This window comes from Montipora foliosa, chromosome 11 (genome assembly GCF_036669935.1).
Source record: "Montipora foliosa isolate CH-2021 chromosome 11, ASM3666993v2, whole genome shotgun sequence".
Taxonomy (NCBI): Eukaryota; Metazoa; Cnidaria; class Anthozoa; order Scleractinia; family Acroporidae; genus Montipora; species Montipora foliosa.
Window position 1 is genome coordinate 42,819,125 of NC_090879.1, and position 17,500 is coordinate 42,836,624.

General features: G+C 39.9%; 1 protein-coding gene across 1 annotated transcript in view; it reads right to left on the bottom strand.

Moving 5' to 3' along the window:
• Window positions 1-16,252: 16,252 nt before the first annotated feature.
• LOC137977160 (serine-rich adhesin for platelets-like) overlaps window positions 16,253-17,500 on the bottom strand; it is a 20,416-nt gene continuing 19,168 nt past the window's right edge. The window contains exon 5 of the mRNA XM_068824433.1: window positions 16,253-17,500. This exon is cut by the window's right edge and continues 1,484 nt beyond it. Within this exon, the coding sequence (XP_068680534.1) occupies window positions 16,253-17,500 (1,248 nt within the window).

A 17,500-nucleotide genomic window follows, 5' to 3' on the forward strand; every position in this document is an offset into this window, starting at 1 on the left:
CACATTCATGTGTAAAATCCTTTGTCTAGAAACATAAGGTCGAGGCTAAGGATGTACAAACTATTGTTATTCAAATTTAGGTGCCATATATGCAAAGGGTCTATTGACTTAACCTGACTTAATTCGTGATGGACCTCTTTAGCTTGTACATTTTGTTTTCCCATTTCAATTCCTTTTGTTTGTCCATAATTTATGCATATATATGCATGTGCATAAGAGGACATTTGAAAGACACTGTTCCCTTGTCGGAAATTCTGAATTTATCCCATAAAGGAGACCACCTGGGCGTGGTTTAAGCAAATTTTGACCCTTAAAAACAAGTTAAAAAGGAATTTGACTCCCGTTTCTCTTCGCGTAATTCTGTGTTTCTTCGCGGAACCCTAAACGGGACCTTGGTGGCTTAAAATATTGGCGCTTTGCCAGGAACACCCTAAGCGAGACCAAAATCCAAAATTTACACCCCTAAGCGAGACGACGAGCATCACCGTGTGTTCCATATGGGTTTCCCTCCCCCCCCCCCCCCCCCCCTCTTCTCCCCGGGCTGTGTAGATACCCTTGGTGAACTGACTCAGTGAAAATACGAGTGGCCAAGTGTTTAATGAAATAGATCAGTCACCTTATACAATAAGAATTGGTCAGTGCCAAAGACGCAGAAGACGACTGGTGTAGTTTTCCTTGTCAAAATGACAAGTCAAGTCTGGAATGAATCAGTGTACTGTGACATGATATGCAATGCCATGGCAAACGGCCCAGGTTGCAGTACATTGCTTCAGTACTAGTGATGTGCACAGGATTCAGAGTAATGTGAAATGACCTCTTTAATCCGCAAATGCTTAATCGTGAAGTGCAAAGGTCTAACATATAACATTCATCAGCTTACCGTGATGTGGAACGGTTTAGCTTGACCCCGAATGCCTTAACGTGACGACAAATGGTGTAGTAGCTATAGAAAGCGAAATGGTGAAGTGTCACAGCAAATGGTTTGCGCCGGGGAGAGGGGGGGGGGGGGGGGGTGGGGAGGGGAAGGGAAGTTGAAGTTTCGAGTCGATCAGCGCATTACTCCTGTAAGAATATTTTTTTATGGTCTTTGCCTAGTTTAGCTTGATTGGTAATTTTTCTACTTTGATCATTTTGCCGTGATATCAGCAAAGGTTTATATTTGGATCAAAGAGGGTCTCAATGGGGTTTAACTGTTAGCCGTAAAAGGGCCAAAAATGTAATCGTTAGGCGTAAAAAAACTTAAAATTTAACCATTAGCCGTAAAACAAATTGAAAACCGTTTTAAACCGTAAAAAAATATATTAGCGCAAATTAAAGGTCTCAATTGTCTTGTAAAGAACTCCATTTGCGTATCGTTTAACTAATTCGGCTAATTAAAGTCATTTCACTACGCCGGAATCGAATTGGTGGATGCGTCTTTGAAGTGGATCGTATCACACACTTTGACAGACTTGATAGCCGCCTCAGTGACGTTTTGACATCTCTCGCAATTTTTCGATCTTGTTGTTCAGTTTCTCTTTATGAATGGCGGCAATCCATGGCTACAATACCGGCCAAAAAGATGTTGACACCAACCCATAATACAAGCTAAGCCCTCGCCCCCGTATCAATGTTGATAGGGAAATAACTTTGGGCATTCATGGAAAAAATTAATAGTTTGTTTTTCCTACTGTCTTTGAAAAGTGGGGAAGGGGTGAACTGATATGGGGCATCAAGTGTCAGAGAAATTTATAACCGAGATTGTAGCTATGGATAGTGAAGGCAGTTGTTAGTATCTATCGCATTGGAGGGGAGAAGCCCATAGAAAGATACAAAACAAGGGTTCAAATCGGTGAAGATCACAAATATACTGCTTCCTTCAAAAGTATTTTGATTGACCTACTTGGCTTCAATGTGGGAGGCGCGGTGGCCTCATGGTTAGTGTGCTCGACACCGGATCGAGTGGTCTGGGTTCGGGGCCTGGCCGGGGACATTGTGTTGTGTTCTTGGGCAAGGGACTTTACTCTCACGGTGCCTCTCTCCACCCAGGTGTATAAATGGGTACCGGCGTAATGCTGGGGGTAACCCTGCGATGGACTAGCATCCCATCCAGGGGGGAGTATAAATACTCCTAGTCGCTTCATGCTACAGAAACCGGAGATAAGCGCCGGCCTGATGAGCCTTCTGGCTCGTAAGCAGAGACTTTACTTTTTTTTTTTCTTTACTTGGCTTCAATGACCAGGCCAAAAACTTTGGATTGGAGTCGTTTGTCCTGAAACTGTATGCCATACTAACTCGACAACAACTGGAACTGGAATTGCCGTTCTTGTTTGGCTCGGAGGGGAAAGCGAGCTAAACGGTAAGTGGCTTTAAAAATCAAATACGGTAAAACGAGTCAAAAACAGAAAGCACGTAAATCGGCATTTGCTTTTGATGTGTTTGCGGGTAGGCTCAAGATGTCAGCTAATGTAGGTATGTGGTTTTAATTTCGCTAGTGTCAAGAGCACTGGACTTGAAAGCTTTGGGATAAAAAAAATCGTAAATGGTTTGAATCCATGAGTCATATGACTGAGTGAAGTACGATCGTCCTGCAGATTGTAGTCCTGAGAAGGACTGACACTGACTGACGTTTCGACAACCTGAGGGTAAGTCATCATCGATCAGAGTCAAGTGATTAGTGTAACGTCAGTAGGTGGTATAAATACTTTGGTCGTTGATCTGATTGGTTAACCAAGTCGTGATATTATTGGTCTTCCGTCAGTTAAGCCGTGTTGTTATTAGCTGTGACTGAAGACTTTAAACGGTGATTGGTGCGTTGTTAGTCAAATGTCCGTAGGTGTATTTTTAGTAAAATTAGTTGGTTTGTCTGTTGTTAATATTGTCAATAAGCCGTTTGCACCAATCACTTATTTTATTTCTTAGACATTAAAAGTTCCAAATTTCAACGTCCCGCACGCAGTACAGTCAGTGCGGGACTGATATGTATTTGTGGATCAGATAAATTTCATTTTCTGTCAACCGAGATTGTTCCCTATACTTTTCATGATTTTGCCATGCTCCACACCAATGGAAATTTACTATTATATTTTTAGTTAATTATTATATTCTAATGTAAAACAATGGTAACTTAAGAATTAATTATCAAAATTTCAGATAACCGTAATGGAGAAAATTAACCTTTAGCCGTAAAAGGGTCAAAATTTTAACCGTTAGGCCTAAAAATGCTTAAAATTTAACTGTTAGCCGTAAAAGCGACTACCCCATTGGGACCCTCATCAAAGCAAAGTAGATAATGCTCAGGGATGATGTTCTGACCTGTATTATCACTCGGCTACAAACAATGTTAAAGACTGCAAAACATCCGTTTCCAAACTTCACGACAAAAACCAAAGCTTGGGCCTAAATTATTAATCTAGCGATATTTAAAAAATCGCGAAATTTAAAGTGTCACGAATATCATAAAATGAGGCGAAAATGTAGTGACTTACATAAGTCAATAACCAAGATTGAACGAGTTTATTACCACAAAAACGTTTACAAAATCACATTTTTTACTGTTCTGAGGCAATGTCTTGGTCATCCTCATCACTACTGCTTTTTATCTCCTCTCCAGGTGGCAATTCTTTTGTGCAGTCTTCAAAACTGCATGTCGTTTAACAGGCTCCCTGTAATGCTGTTCCACTAGCTGCTTAAACTAATCTCTCAGTGGCTTTCATGTTCTTTGAATATGTTTCCATTATAACTGTCGCCTGTTACTGGAAATTCCAAACCCCTTTGTTTATGAATGTCAACCTTAAGCTATCGGTTTTGAAACGAATACCGATGCAACTTGGTTGGCGGAAATGTCACTCCATAAATTTGGACACGGCAAGTCAACGGTTCACTTGAGCCTCGATACGGTGAGAGCAAATAAGTTAACGGTTGACCAGCCGTGTCCAAATTCGTTGTAAGCGAGCCTGGAAGGATTTTGAAATTTTGGATATTGTTCGCTTTTTCTCAACAATGAATACTCGCTGGACCTTGAAACTTGGTCAAAGAGAAGTAAATTTATCGGTGTGGCCATCGCCGGAGTTTCAGCGTGACTGATGCCGGAGAAGTGTGATTTTATTGGCGAGATGTGAAGTAATTAAGCTAGAAATTAGTTGTCAGCCTTCCTTTATTTGGACGTATAAAAAACATGGACCCCAGGTCCATGGATCACCCCTGTGGACCCGGTCTGTGGACTACCCCTGTGGAGCACCCCTCATTTTGTGATGTTAAAAGCAGAAATATCTTTAACAATTTCATCAATTGTCTCTTATAGACACCAGAAAAATTCAGGTGGGACCCATGAGCCCTGCGATGTGAGGACGGTTGGACGCACTGGTCAATTTGTTGGGCTCGTTTGTTCCGGTGAAGGACTCGATGAGTGAAATGAATGTATATTTGAAGTGCGTGTTATAGACGAATCCCTTTGGAGTCACCAATTTGAAATAGATGGTATATAGGTGTTTATAAGAGATAATTGCTTAAATCAGTAGCCCATGAACGTGATAAGCGAACAACAGCCCTATATTCCTGTTTCGAATGAGAGCAGGAACCCGAGCCCGAGCCCAATAACAGATCTCAAGAAAATAACTTGATGTCATAACCGGGTGTTTTTGTTCTTTTTCGGAAAAGGTAGTCTATATAGATTGTAGTCTGTGTAGATATTAAATGCCGTGACATAGGTCGTAGTAATGAGCTCCTGCTTAAATTGTCCAGAGAAGCGCGAGGATCGCTTCCCTCTTTCGTCCGAGGATTTCTCTGCTTGTAACTTTATAAAATGAGGGCTGGTCCACAGGGGTGGTCCATGGACCGGGTCCACAAGGGGGGTCCAAGGACCTTGGGTCCATGTTTTGCATACGTCCCTTTTATTTAGGTACGAGTGACAACCCGGGAAGTTGAGAAGTCGCTTAAATCGCATTCAATCAGGCCAATAACCACACAATAAGCGAGAAAGTCATCACGACAATAAAGTGCGGCTTTTTATTCAGAACTATTGCGCGTAAATATCTTTTTCAGTTTGTTATTGAGATTCCCAAAAAATCCTTACAATTTTTTATCCTTCAAGTCTGGGTCGCCTGTGAAAAAAGCAATTCTAAACAGATTAAAAATAAACAATCAGCTCTAAGTTTATATCCCTCCGATGCTTGACTCGAATTACTGCATAGCCACCAGTGTGGACCACAGCTATCATGATATGTCAAACTGGATTGAAACCAGTAAAAGATGCAGAAATAAACCATTTTCCAAACCAATTTCTAGTTTCTAAAGAAACTGTGATGCTTCCTCGCTCGAGAGTGAAACAGGAAAATTTCGTTTTATCAAAGGCGTTGATAAAGGTCGAACTACCACCGTGAACGATTTGGAAAGCTGACGTTTCGAGCGTTAGCCCTTCGTCAGAGCGAATAGAGGAATTGAGGGTGTTGTTGGTCTTTATGCGGGTGTGGAGGAGCTTTGCCATTGGTGGAAACATGGTAACATGAATTTATGAGTAAAATATGAAATGCGAGGCGTTCATTGATTCCGTGAGGATAGAGTGTACCAAGTTGAAAGATGAATTTTGTTCCAGATTCTTGTTCCTTTCTGTACTCCCGTGGTGTAAGGATAGGTAGAACTATTGTAGGTAGCAAATCGTCATGTTTTGGTGGGACTGATTAGGAAGATTAAAATGGCGCGCAACTGGTTTTGATGCATCTGTGTCGTTTTTTCTACCTATCATAGGTGTTCGCGAAAGCGGTCGGCTAATCTCCTCCCTGTTTTCCCTATGTAGGTCTTCTTACAAGGTGTGTAGGCTATGCAATAGATGACATTTGCGGAGATGCATGTAAAGCGGGTCGATTTGGTCCTGAGATCTTAACCATGTTAGAAATAAAAGGACAAGTTTTGCATCGTGTGCGTGTACATTTGAAAGTTCCCTCTTGGATTTCAGACTTAAATGCGCTCCTAACTAGATAGTTACCTATGTTTTTGTCGCGTTTGAATGAAATAAGTGGTGGTAGAGGAAATATATGTTTAGTTTCGGGATCATTGCGCAGAATTTTGAAGGTTTTGAGAATGACATTTTTGACTGCAAGGTTTTGTGGATGGTATATGAGGGTGAATGGGATTCTGTTGGTTTCTTCGTCCTGTAACGTTTGTAGTGCGGTTTCTCGATCGATTTCTTGGGCACGTTGTTTGTCTGTAGTGACAGCGAGTCAGGGTAGCCACGTTTTTTTGAAAAACTGGCCCAGTTCCTCGCACTTGCCGTTAAAGTCGGACTCCTCGCTACAGAGGTACCTTAGTCTAAGAAATTGAGAAAATTGGATGGCGTCTTTTTTTACGTGTTGTCAAGAGATTATAAAGGTAAGAGAAGTAATCCCTCGTACTGGCCCTATTCCCATCGTAATCCCTCTTAGGTTATTTTTAGATGATATCAATTTTCCCGCGGATAATGTTACCGCGCGCGTTACGTGGAAGTTTCGTGGAGGAGGGAAAGTGCAGCAAATTCTGTACGATGCCACTCTCCGTTTTCAAAATTGAGTTTCATGGCCTGATAAAATTCATTGCCTGCAAGATACAGGTTTCAAACATACATCCTTGGAATTGCTTACCTGTCTAGTTTACAGTGATACCAATTTGAAGAATTTCGAATCTATCAAACCGTGTTAAATAATTTTGACAGATGCTGATGTGTTTACCTTGGTTGCATTGCGTTACTTGTCCATTTTAGTGCGCACTTTCGCATCGTCTACAAAATTCTGTCGCTTACAAAACTCGTCCCTGTCAAGATACAGTTTGCAATCATATATCATGGAAATTGGTTAACTGTATAATTCACTCTGATACCAATTTTATGATTGTCTAATGTAGGAAACCATGTTAAATAATTTGTAAGAAGGAGCTATATTTTACGCGTGCGTTGCAAATTGACTTCAATCCGATCTTACGGTTTTAAAAATTTTTATCGTGCGGTCAATTGAAATTTTCCTGTCATGTGTGGTACTGTTTGAAAGCGTTAGCTGTCTAATTTATGAATATCATAGAATTAAGTCACCATAGTTTAAGTCCGCTAAGAAAATCGAGAACGCGTTGACCAAGTCAGGAATATGTTACTTGGTGACTGTAGTCCGCGATATTTCATTAATTGTGTACAAAATTCTGTCGCCTATGAAACTCGTTACTTTCTAGATACAAGATGCAAAGATATATCATTCAAATCGCTTAACTGTGTTGTTTACAGTGACACCAATTTCAACACTGTCCAATGTACGAAACCGAGTTTAATAATTTTGAAAGATGCCGGTATATTTAACATGCGTGCTTTGCAAATTGACTTCCATGCGATACCACTTGTTCATACATTTTTATCGTACTGTCTGATATCCGTCTAATTTATGAATATCTAAGAATTAAGTCGTCAGATTTTAATCCCGCGAAGAAAATCAAGAACGCGTTAACCAAGTCAGCGATATACTACTTGTTGACTGTAGTCTGCGAATTGCCAATGTTTACAAAATTCTGTCGCTTACAAAAATCCATCCTTTCAAGATACAGGTTTCAAACATCTATAACTGAAATCGCTTAATTGTCTAGTTTTCAATGATACCACATTCAAGGTTGTGCCATATGCGAAACCGTGTTAAATCTTTTCTTAACGAGACAGCTATATTTAACATACGTGCTTTTGCAAATTCACTTGAACACGGGTTCAAAAATTTTTATCGGACGCTTGATTCAAGTTTTCCCTTCATGTTTGGTACTGTTGTAGAGCTCTATCTGTCTACTTTATCACCATATAAGAATTAAGTCATCATATTTTAATCCCGCAAAGGAAACCGAGAATGCGTTTATTAAAGTCAGAGAGATCGTACTTATCGGCTATAGTCTTCCATTTGCCATTCTGTACAAAATCCTGTCGGTTACATAACTCGTTCCTTCCAAGATACAGGTTTCAAAACATAAGTCATTGTAATGGGCTTAACTCTGTAGTCAACAAGTCACGTTCGTCCACAAAATGTATATACGCTTTTGTCTCAACATCCTCCGCCATTTTTGTTTGATGGTAAATCAGCTATGGTAAATCGCGAACGACGCGAATCATTGCGTGAGAATTCGCTCAGCTGTCAACATTGGTAAAAATGAGGACATGTGATTGGCTATCAGTTAACCCTCGTGCGAATTTCCAGGTGTATGTTATAGCCAGGTGAAAAAAAAAAAATATTGGTTGAGTTCCTCTTTGCTGGGTGGAGTAGCACCGACGCAGTCATCGATGAAACGTTTGTAAAGATTTTTTTTGGTCCGTTGTAGTCGATATACCCTACAAGCAAGTGCAAAAAGGTTGAGACACTGAATGGAAAATCCGCCTCTTCTTCCTAAAACCCCTATTCTAGTTCATAATAAAAGGCTGAACGCCCCTCCCTCCTCCCTTCCCTTTTTCAATGTTAATACCCTTTAGTCTGAGTGCCAAATGGAAATGGAAACAACTTTGCTTGGGGTTGGAGATGCGCTGACTTGAATGACACGCATTGTACGGTTATCAACAGTGAGCGTCTCAACTCTTTTTGCAACTGCTTGTAGGTCCTATTTTGGTTCCCATTGCAACACCATTGATTTTTTTGTAGCAGCTGTTGCCAAATGAAAAACAGTTGAGTGTGAGAACCAGTTCAGCCAGACGAAGTAAGCTTTCCGCGGAGCTCGGTTTTTTTTTAACAGGACGTTGGTTCAAAAAATGGTTGAGTGCTTGGAGGCCCTATTTGTTGGGGATTACGATGTATAAAGATGTTACGTCCATAGTGAAAATGATTTTGTTTTCGCCCGAGAAATTGAAAGTGCATGGTTGCTGTCTTTGATGCACGAAGGAAGTGACTTGACTTTGGGTGTCATGATTTTGTCTAAATAGCTCGAGATAAGTTCGTTTGGGCAACTGCATGCTGAACCAATTAGACGGCACTGTTGGGTTTGTGAATTTTAGGTTTAAAATAAATGCATGAAGTCCTGGGATGGGATTTTGGGCGGTGACTGGTAGTTCTTGTTTGGTTATGAGTTCCGGAACGACCTGGTCATCAAAGCAGCCGACAAAGGCGGTGCGATAGTCGTTTGGCACACCGACCTCTACCAACAAGCAGCAATTGGGCAAATTTCGGACACCAAATTTACACCAAAGTCAACAAAGATCTAACTTCCGCCAACCAAAAATTTGTCAAAGAAACCATTTTTCATTTTCCAAACCGTTTTCCACCTTAACACGAAAAGCGTTGGCGTAGTATCGCCGTGTAGCCACGTCGAGCCACAGAAAGCGCCCGAAAAGTGAATCCTCGTTTATGTTAGGTAGGTGAGTTAACCTTGATTGAGCCTGCGATCTAATCGCTTCTGCGTATGCGGAGCTCTGCTATTAGATACTTCTTCAGAGCTTTTAGCCTTTTTAGGCTAAATAGGGCATTTTATATCAGTTAACTTTATAACTTTTAAGATAGTTTTCTCTCTTAGATCAATTTTGTATTTTTAGCAGTATAGGATATATTTTAGTGATTTGCAGGTCCATATCAACCTTACTGGCTGCCAATTTGTAACCTGCATTAAAAAATTAAATGATGATGAGGATGATGGATCATTACAGAGCCCTTACAGGAAACATAAGTATAACAATTACAACTGTTATTTTGTGTATGCAGGCGTTTTCTATCTCAGAGTGACCTTAAAAGGCATTGTTGATAGTAGGTGTTTACAAGCGAGAAAAGAAAGAGGGTGTAGACTCTCTAAACCGTAGGCCGCGTCTCACAAATATCTTCCATGTTCATTAGTTCCCTGTGGGGCGTTAAAGAACCCACACACTAATCGAGAAGAGTAGGGGATGAAGTGAGTGTATAGGTGGGTACGTATAGCATGTCCACATCAGCTGAATAGCTGCCAAATTTCAAGGCGCTCAAACAAATAAATAACAAACAATTAACAATTATTCTTTGAAATCGAGGTTTATAGTGGTAGAATATTTACCGAGCCGCAAAGCGGCGGGGTAAATATTCCGCCACTTTTCACCGAGATTGAAAAGAATAATTGTTTTAGTATATACTCTCGAAGTGATCTCAACAACAATTGCAGAAAAAACCATCCAAAGTCGATTTAATTGGCATCTCAATTCATGCGTGGAAAACGTGCAAGCGGCACAAAGCATGCGCGAAAGTGTTTACACAAGCTGACACAAGCTTCAAACATGGCAAATCTAGATAACCTTCGTTAAAATCCTCGTCACAGACAGCAAAATGGTCATTTAGCACCGTTTAAATCAGCAATGTAAATCGAAAGTCTGCTTGTTAAAACATTTTCACCGTTCGATCAAAGTTTTTGAGGTTCATTTGAAATGGGAATTGAAAGTACAGTTGGTAAAGGATCCACATGAAATGGTGGCTCTAATTGAGGTGAGCGTTAGTTTGTTGTAAAATGACCCGTCTTGGTTCCTTGCAACCATGTGGAACTTTCTTAAACATCTTTTTAATTCCTCGATTTCACTAAGAAATTCGTTTTGGTGGGCGACCAGCCCTACAAGAGAGAATTACTGCGAATGAAACAAATGGTTGGCGTGAAGATTGTTTAACTTTCAGCAATAATTATCTGGAAAAACGAAGTCAAACACTGGTTGGCAAAAGCATGAACTCTTCTCTTACCTTTGAAAACTTTCAGGCCAAATTTTGTGGCCTTCTTTGTCTTCTGTAGGACAGCATCATCTTGTATATATTCTCAATATTTCCGATTCATAAATGCTGGCAAATTTACGCCGGCCGTTTTGTTTTGTTTGGATCAAGCATTATTTACTCCTTAGGGAGTGAATAATGCTCAATTTTTAGCGAACCAATCAGATTGCTTGAAACACCAAGATCACTGAGTGAGTATATAACAGCAATGTCTTGATACCATAAGAAACATCAATTATTACTGGGTTGCCGTATGGCAATCCCAGTCTAAAAGTGGATGGCATTTGTTCGGTGTTATTTTTCTTTTTTTTTTTTTCGTGTCGGTAAAAGACTTGCCTGTCACTCCCCTGGTAAGTGGTATCTTTGTGCATAGAGCCTTCTGCGCGTATTTTCTTAGGATCGAGAGGGTAGTGGAACTGCGTAGATTTCTCTGGTGGACACAGTAGAATCATTAACGTATTGTAGCCTGCAATGGCGTCGAAAATCATGTAACGCGAATGGCGTTTTAGTGGATCCTTAAACAAAATATACCCTTATGGAGCTCAATAATGAAAAGTCAGTTGGATAAACGAGGCAGGCGGTGAAAACCAACACCTGCAGTCTCAAAAGCGACGAGTAATGGACTTCGACAACAATCTGTCGCCCGTCGAGCAGAAATCAAAGTGAGCTGCATTTCTAAAATAATATTTACCAAGTGTGCTGTTATGTAGAACACTGAAACCAAATGGAAAATTCTCTGGTAACTTATGGGTTCAACAAAGACAGAACGATTGAACAAATCGAACACCTTAAGTGGATCTGTGATCAACTCTGCACAGTCTTCAGGTAAAAACAATAATTGGAAATGTGACAGCCAAGAATTATTTGAAAGAAAGCTTGTCGTCTATTCTGTGCTTCATTATTCAAGGAAAAGGTTCTTCATGGAATCGGTTTGATCCTGAAATTTTAGTTTGTTGTAATATTGCGCATATTTGACACGATTGAGTTTTTCCTCTTCACGCACGTAATGAAATAGGAAGGGGTTTTTGCCTCTAATAGCAAATATGTTGTTTGTTTCAAAAAGTTGTTCGCTGGAAGAGGTGGCCTTTATGAATTCATCATGTTTTATGACATGTGTGCTGGATAGTTTTTATGGCAATAGTAAAGCATTTTCTTGTTATTCAAGGAAAATGTTCTTCAGGAAAGGGTTTAAACCTGAAGTACATGGTAATTTGACACGATTCAGTTTCTTGTCTTCACGCACGCAATGAAATAGGAAGAGGTTTTCGCGTCTAAGAGCAATTATGTTGTTTGTTCAAAAAAATTGTTCGCTGGAAAAGGTGGCCTTTATGAATTCATCATGTTTTATAATATGCGAGCTTAACTGGATAGTTTTTATGGCAACAGTAAAGCATTTTCGTGTCAAAATGAGGGTAGCGTTTTTCTGTTGTGCTAACTTAATTAAATATAAATATACATTCTGCCTCGTGAGTTTGTTATTCTCGTTAACCAGCAATGGAAAGTCATTGCAACGCGAATAGCGTTTTAGTGCATCTTATGTTGTTTGTTTCAATAAAATGTTTCGCTGGAAAAGGATTCTGTGATATTTTCTGCCTTTGTGAATTATAATATCATGTTGTGTATTGAATTTGCGAGCTTAAGGTTGAAACGTGATATGGGAGGATATTTTTATTATTGCTCTGTAAGCAGGAAAGGTTTCATGAAAATAAACAGGTCTGTTGGAAGCTTGCTTGAGTTTCAACAAAATGAGCCCCAAAATCAGCAAAAAATTGTGACGCCGGTGAATAATAAATTAGCTGCTATTTCCAAAATGATGGAATTACCTTGGTGATAAATAACCTCGTCTTGGAGATTAAATTTTTGACTTTGCAGAAACAATGGTGGGCGATTGTGATCTTTGTTTTGAATTCGCTCATTTATTGTCAAACTTTATAACACTTGACAGAAAAAGAAACTTACTAAAACCCGGTATCTTGCCATCACTTGACACAGATGCTTCATTGTTTGGCAAGTAAACATGCCGCGGTAACAATCACGGCGCCCGCTGAATTCCGGCGATGTCACTTTCGATTTGCGATTTATTTGTGCAGCCAAAACGTACAATAACAAAATTGAACGTAGCAAAAATCTCCCAAAATGTTTGTCGCTGATCGTAACTGTTTATGTTCTATATTCACGGTTCAAAATTAATGTTGTTTTCATGTTGTAAATATGTTATTCTCGAGCGACCGTCCTGGAAACTTCCTTCTGCTCTTTCTAAAAACTGTATCAATTTTTATTTACTTTTGCATCAATATTTGTTTTTTCATAAAGCAAGCTAACAAAATCTGTACATTGCTGAATTTGCATTTGTTAACGTTAATAGTATTTTCGGTCCAATGCTTTTGTTTTACGAAGGGGTATATGTCAGATGCTCAGAGGGCACGCGTAAACTTGTGGTGAAAAGAAGTTTATCAACATGTCAGCCCAGAAGCCAATGTTTCTCACTTCCCATTTATTTTCTTCAATCTTTCTGGGTTCAGTACTTTGCTAGTAACCACATGTCTTCTCAGGCTATTTACCCAAGGCTTCTACCATGGCACTTAACTACATTGGTAGACAATACCAAAACAATATCGTGCACTGTTAGAGCTACATATTACGCAAGGACAGATCTGTTTCGTCGTACGAACGTGTGAGAACCAGTGAGCCAAAGGGCCTCTGCTGGTATGACTTCTGGGTGACCCCTTACATGGTCTTAATGACCCCCCAACTTGAAAAAATTGTCTGGAACGGTTCACGTACCACAGGCAACCCAGTGTACCGTCACTGAGGGTCTAGTTGCTTAACACGATGCGTTTATTATCATGACGTAGTCAGCATAGCTACAGGAGAGTCATCTACAAACACCCTATAATTTGTCTTTAGTTCTTGTATCTCTAAAACGAACTGTGTGACCCCCATATTTCATTGCTGGAAAGTGATTAGCGGACTTGGATTAAACCTCTGCAAAGTTTTAAAAAATCGAATAGTCCAGGTGGCTCTACATTTGCTCCACAGACGATTGTAAAAGTTTGCGGCTAGTTTTACTTCAGGCAGCTAATAAATTGTCAGCAAGGATAAATGGGGGTTACAGAGTTTGTTTTAGATATACAAACAACTAAACAAATAATATACGGTGTGTTTGGGTGGATTTCTTGTTGCTTATTTCACAATGTGCGTCAATACTTTTAGTAGCCCAGCCTCTAGAAAAATAGCTTTGAGCCACCCTTTAAGTAGAACTATTTCGTGTATGGCCAGGAAGTGTTCAAATCAGCGTGCAAGAGTCGTGGATATTCTTTAACCTCTCGAAAAACCGAAGCTCTCAACTTTTGTTTAATGCAAAAATCTGCGACATTTCAAAAACATGGACAGAATTACCGAGCAAGTCATAAACTTGCGTATGTCTTAGATATTTTACAAACGCAATTGCCAGCAGAAAAATATCCAAAATGTTTTTGTGACGTTAAATCCAGTTTTCAAAAAGTGTCTTTTTCGTTTATTATTTTTTTTATGGTAGCTCCACCACAATTTAAGCTCGCTCACAGTATAAGACATTGAAGCCGCCGATTTGTTTCTCTTGTAAAATAAAAACTGTTTTCATCTATAAAAATTTCAAGAAAAGGGTTTTCACATTTTAACAAATAAGCTGCATTTCTTGGTGGATTGTAAAAAAATGATTTACAAACTTCACTGTTACAACACGGTAAATCGCCCTACTTTACCCTTGAAAAGTCGGCACGTAAAGCAAGTTAACTTTGAGAAACGAAGGTTGTATTGGTTAAATTACGGGAAAGGCTTCTTTTGGGAGAATAAGTTTAGTTTCCTTTTAAAAGATTCCAGGTTTATGACGAACTTTAGGTTCGAAGATGGAGCAGTAATTCCCCGTGTTAGCTAGAGACATGTAAGAAAGAAAGTCACGAAAATAAGGGAGGTTCTAACCATGTCGAATTTTGAAGCGGACGACGGAAATTAGGGACTTGAGTTAAGACATAAAACGGCGAGGTCAACTGAAAGGAGAGTAGGCAAAACTGCAGGCTCACGTTTTTCCAACGAAAAGCTTTCCTTGAGCTGCTAAAATGAGGAGGGGAGGGTGGGGCTGTTGTCAAAAGTTTCAAACGTTAAAACGTTAAAAAATTGTGAATTTCTGTCATTTACACTGTACGTTTGCAGAGAAAAACAAATGAGAAAAATTCAGATAGCGATTGCACAGCAATTACATGGTTTATTCAATGACACTTCGAGGTGGCGTTGTTGTTGAAGGTGAAGCGTCGTAGATGTTAAATTCCCTATTGCTACAAGGGGGTGGCTTGAGTGGCAAGGTGAAGAGGCAGCAGTATCGGAGTAGTTTAAAGGTTTTTTAGGTTTAAAATGGGTAAACCATAATAGCACTTAAGGTCACACACACAGCATTCTTAGCATCAAAAAAAAATGAATACGGAGCAGTTTTAGCCGGGTGATCAATCCATATCGAATTTTAGGCGACTTCCTTTAATCCAAATCAAAACACCGCGTGTAAACTATTGTTTTTAAGTCTAATACCCCATTCACACCAACAAGACATGTTTAATTAAACTGGGTTTAACAAAATAAAAATCAGTCAGAAAATTGTAGGACTGGCTTTTCCATGAGATTCAGGTTTGTTTCAACACATGCTTTGACCTGTGCTAAATTTGTAGTGGACAAAAATCAATAAACATAATTCAAAAAGAAAACACATTGAAACCGTTTTTAACTAAACATGTTTAAAACATATAAGGTTTGGTGTGAATCGGGAATAAGTTATTGTTTCAATTGTTTGGTTTTTTTTTTTTGGTCAGGTAGCGAGCCAATCACATTATACGTTACGAGAGCTGCTGCATTACCCTTTTTTTCAAGTACCAATCCATTTCCATCGATCCTTTAAAACCCTTTAACTATGCAAGACAAAACTACCTTGAGTTTGCTAACATCATTCTTGGTAAAGAACATGTAGCGTTACAAGTTTTTCGGTGTCCATTGACGACATCGTTTACTCATTGAAGTAAGGTTTAAAATAGCTAACACACTGCAATCTGCAATCTACCATAATGCTTTAAAGCAAGCAGTAGAAAATGATTTGACCGTTGTTTGTTTAGTGTTTACACTTGTTGGTTATTGTATTGGATTTCTCCTATTCGATTTTTCCGGGTTTGCAATCTAGGCTAATCGAGAACATAGGTTTCCTTTTTACATGTTCGTTTAGTGTATGGACATATTTTCATTCATGCCAGTTATGATATTGCACATAGTAAACACACTAAACTAAGGGGATTAGAAAATCCCAGGTTCTCATTTTTCATGCTTTTAGTATTGAATGATTTCAGATTTAAACTGACAGCTTAACATTCATCCTTCAACAAGTCGTGTATTAAATCGTCCCGTCCTAGAAATTCATAGGAACTAATAATCCTTATAAACATAAAAAGTGCAGACACGACGCGTTGTATTCAAACATATTTATTAACCGAAAAATAAAACTCCTCAAACAAACAAAAGCAACAATCGTTAAGTTTTCTGAAGTTCTGATTACTCATGTTAAGCAATTAAGCCAAGTTATTGACGCCTTTCCTTGGAGAGGGCGATGATGCCGAAGACATCTTTGGTTCTGCTGTCTCAGAACGAGGAATATCCACCATGTTAGGAGGTGCTCTTTGACGACGACCACATTTCGGTCGCAACTCAGGATAAGATGGACTGGCACATTTCAAAGTCTGTGTGGAGTTCAAAATCTCAAAATGTTTTGATGCTTGGCTGCGGGCGCTGGAAGGCCGCTTATCGGACCGCGGGGAAGACTTCACACGCTCTCCAAGCTTTTCCTCTAGGTATGTCGTTGAACATATCCCACTCAAGTTTTCAGCAGAGCCTATGCTTCGTCTGCGGCTTGAAGTCGCGCTTCCCGGGCGTTTTCTTTCTTTACAAACAGGCTGCGGGAATATAGAGTTACTGTATTTTCTCGACAGATTTTCAAACAATTCCTCTTCAGCATTACGCTCGAAACCGTTTTTGCCCTCCTTGCTTTCTCCGGACGAACTCGCAGATCGTTTTGGCGTTGATGCACGAGATGAAGGTTTTATCTCAACCAAATTTTCACTGGGACCCTTTACAGGCAAGGAAGCTGTAAATTTGGTGTTAATTTGTCCTCGTTCCGTAGTCTGTCCAGAGTTCTGAAATTCCTTGGTTTCTCCTGATCCACTAACAGGCCGTTTTAGCTTTATGTCTGATGTGGGCCGTGCACTTGAAACTGCTCGAGATGAAATCTCGGGAAAGCTTTCATTGTAACCTTTAACAGAAACGGACGCTCTGGCATGATTCTGTGGTGGCCCGTGGCCAGGAGGCTGTCCAGAGTTACGAAGTTGCTTGGTTTCCTCTGAAGAACTAACAGATCGTTGCAGCATTTCGTCTGATGAGGGCTGTACACTTGAGACACCAGACGAAGCTTTCATCTCGAGCAAACGTTCGTCAGAACCTTTTGCAGCTAAGGAGTCTCTTGACAAATTCTGCATTGGAACGTGTGCAGGGGACTGTCCACAGTTCTGAAATTGCTTGGTTTCTCCTAATCGACTAACAGATCGTTTTGGCATTTCGTCTGACGTGGACCGTGCACTTGAGGCGCGAGATGAAGATTTCATCTCGAACAAACTTTCTTTTGAAGATTTTGCAGAGACTGAGGCTCTGGAGATATCCTGTATTTGTCCATGTGCAGGAGGCTGGCCAGAGTTCTGAAATTGCGTGGTTTCCCTTAAACGGTTCACAGATCGTTTTGGCTTGTGGTCTGATGTGGACCTTGCACT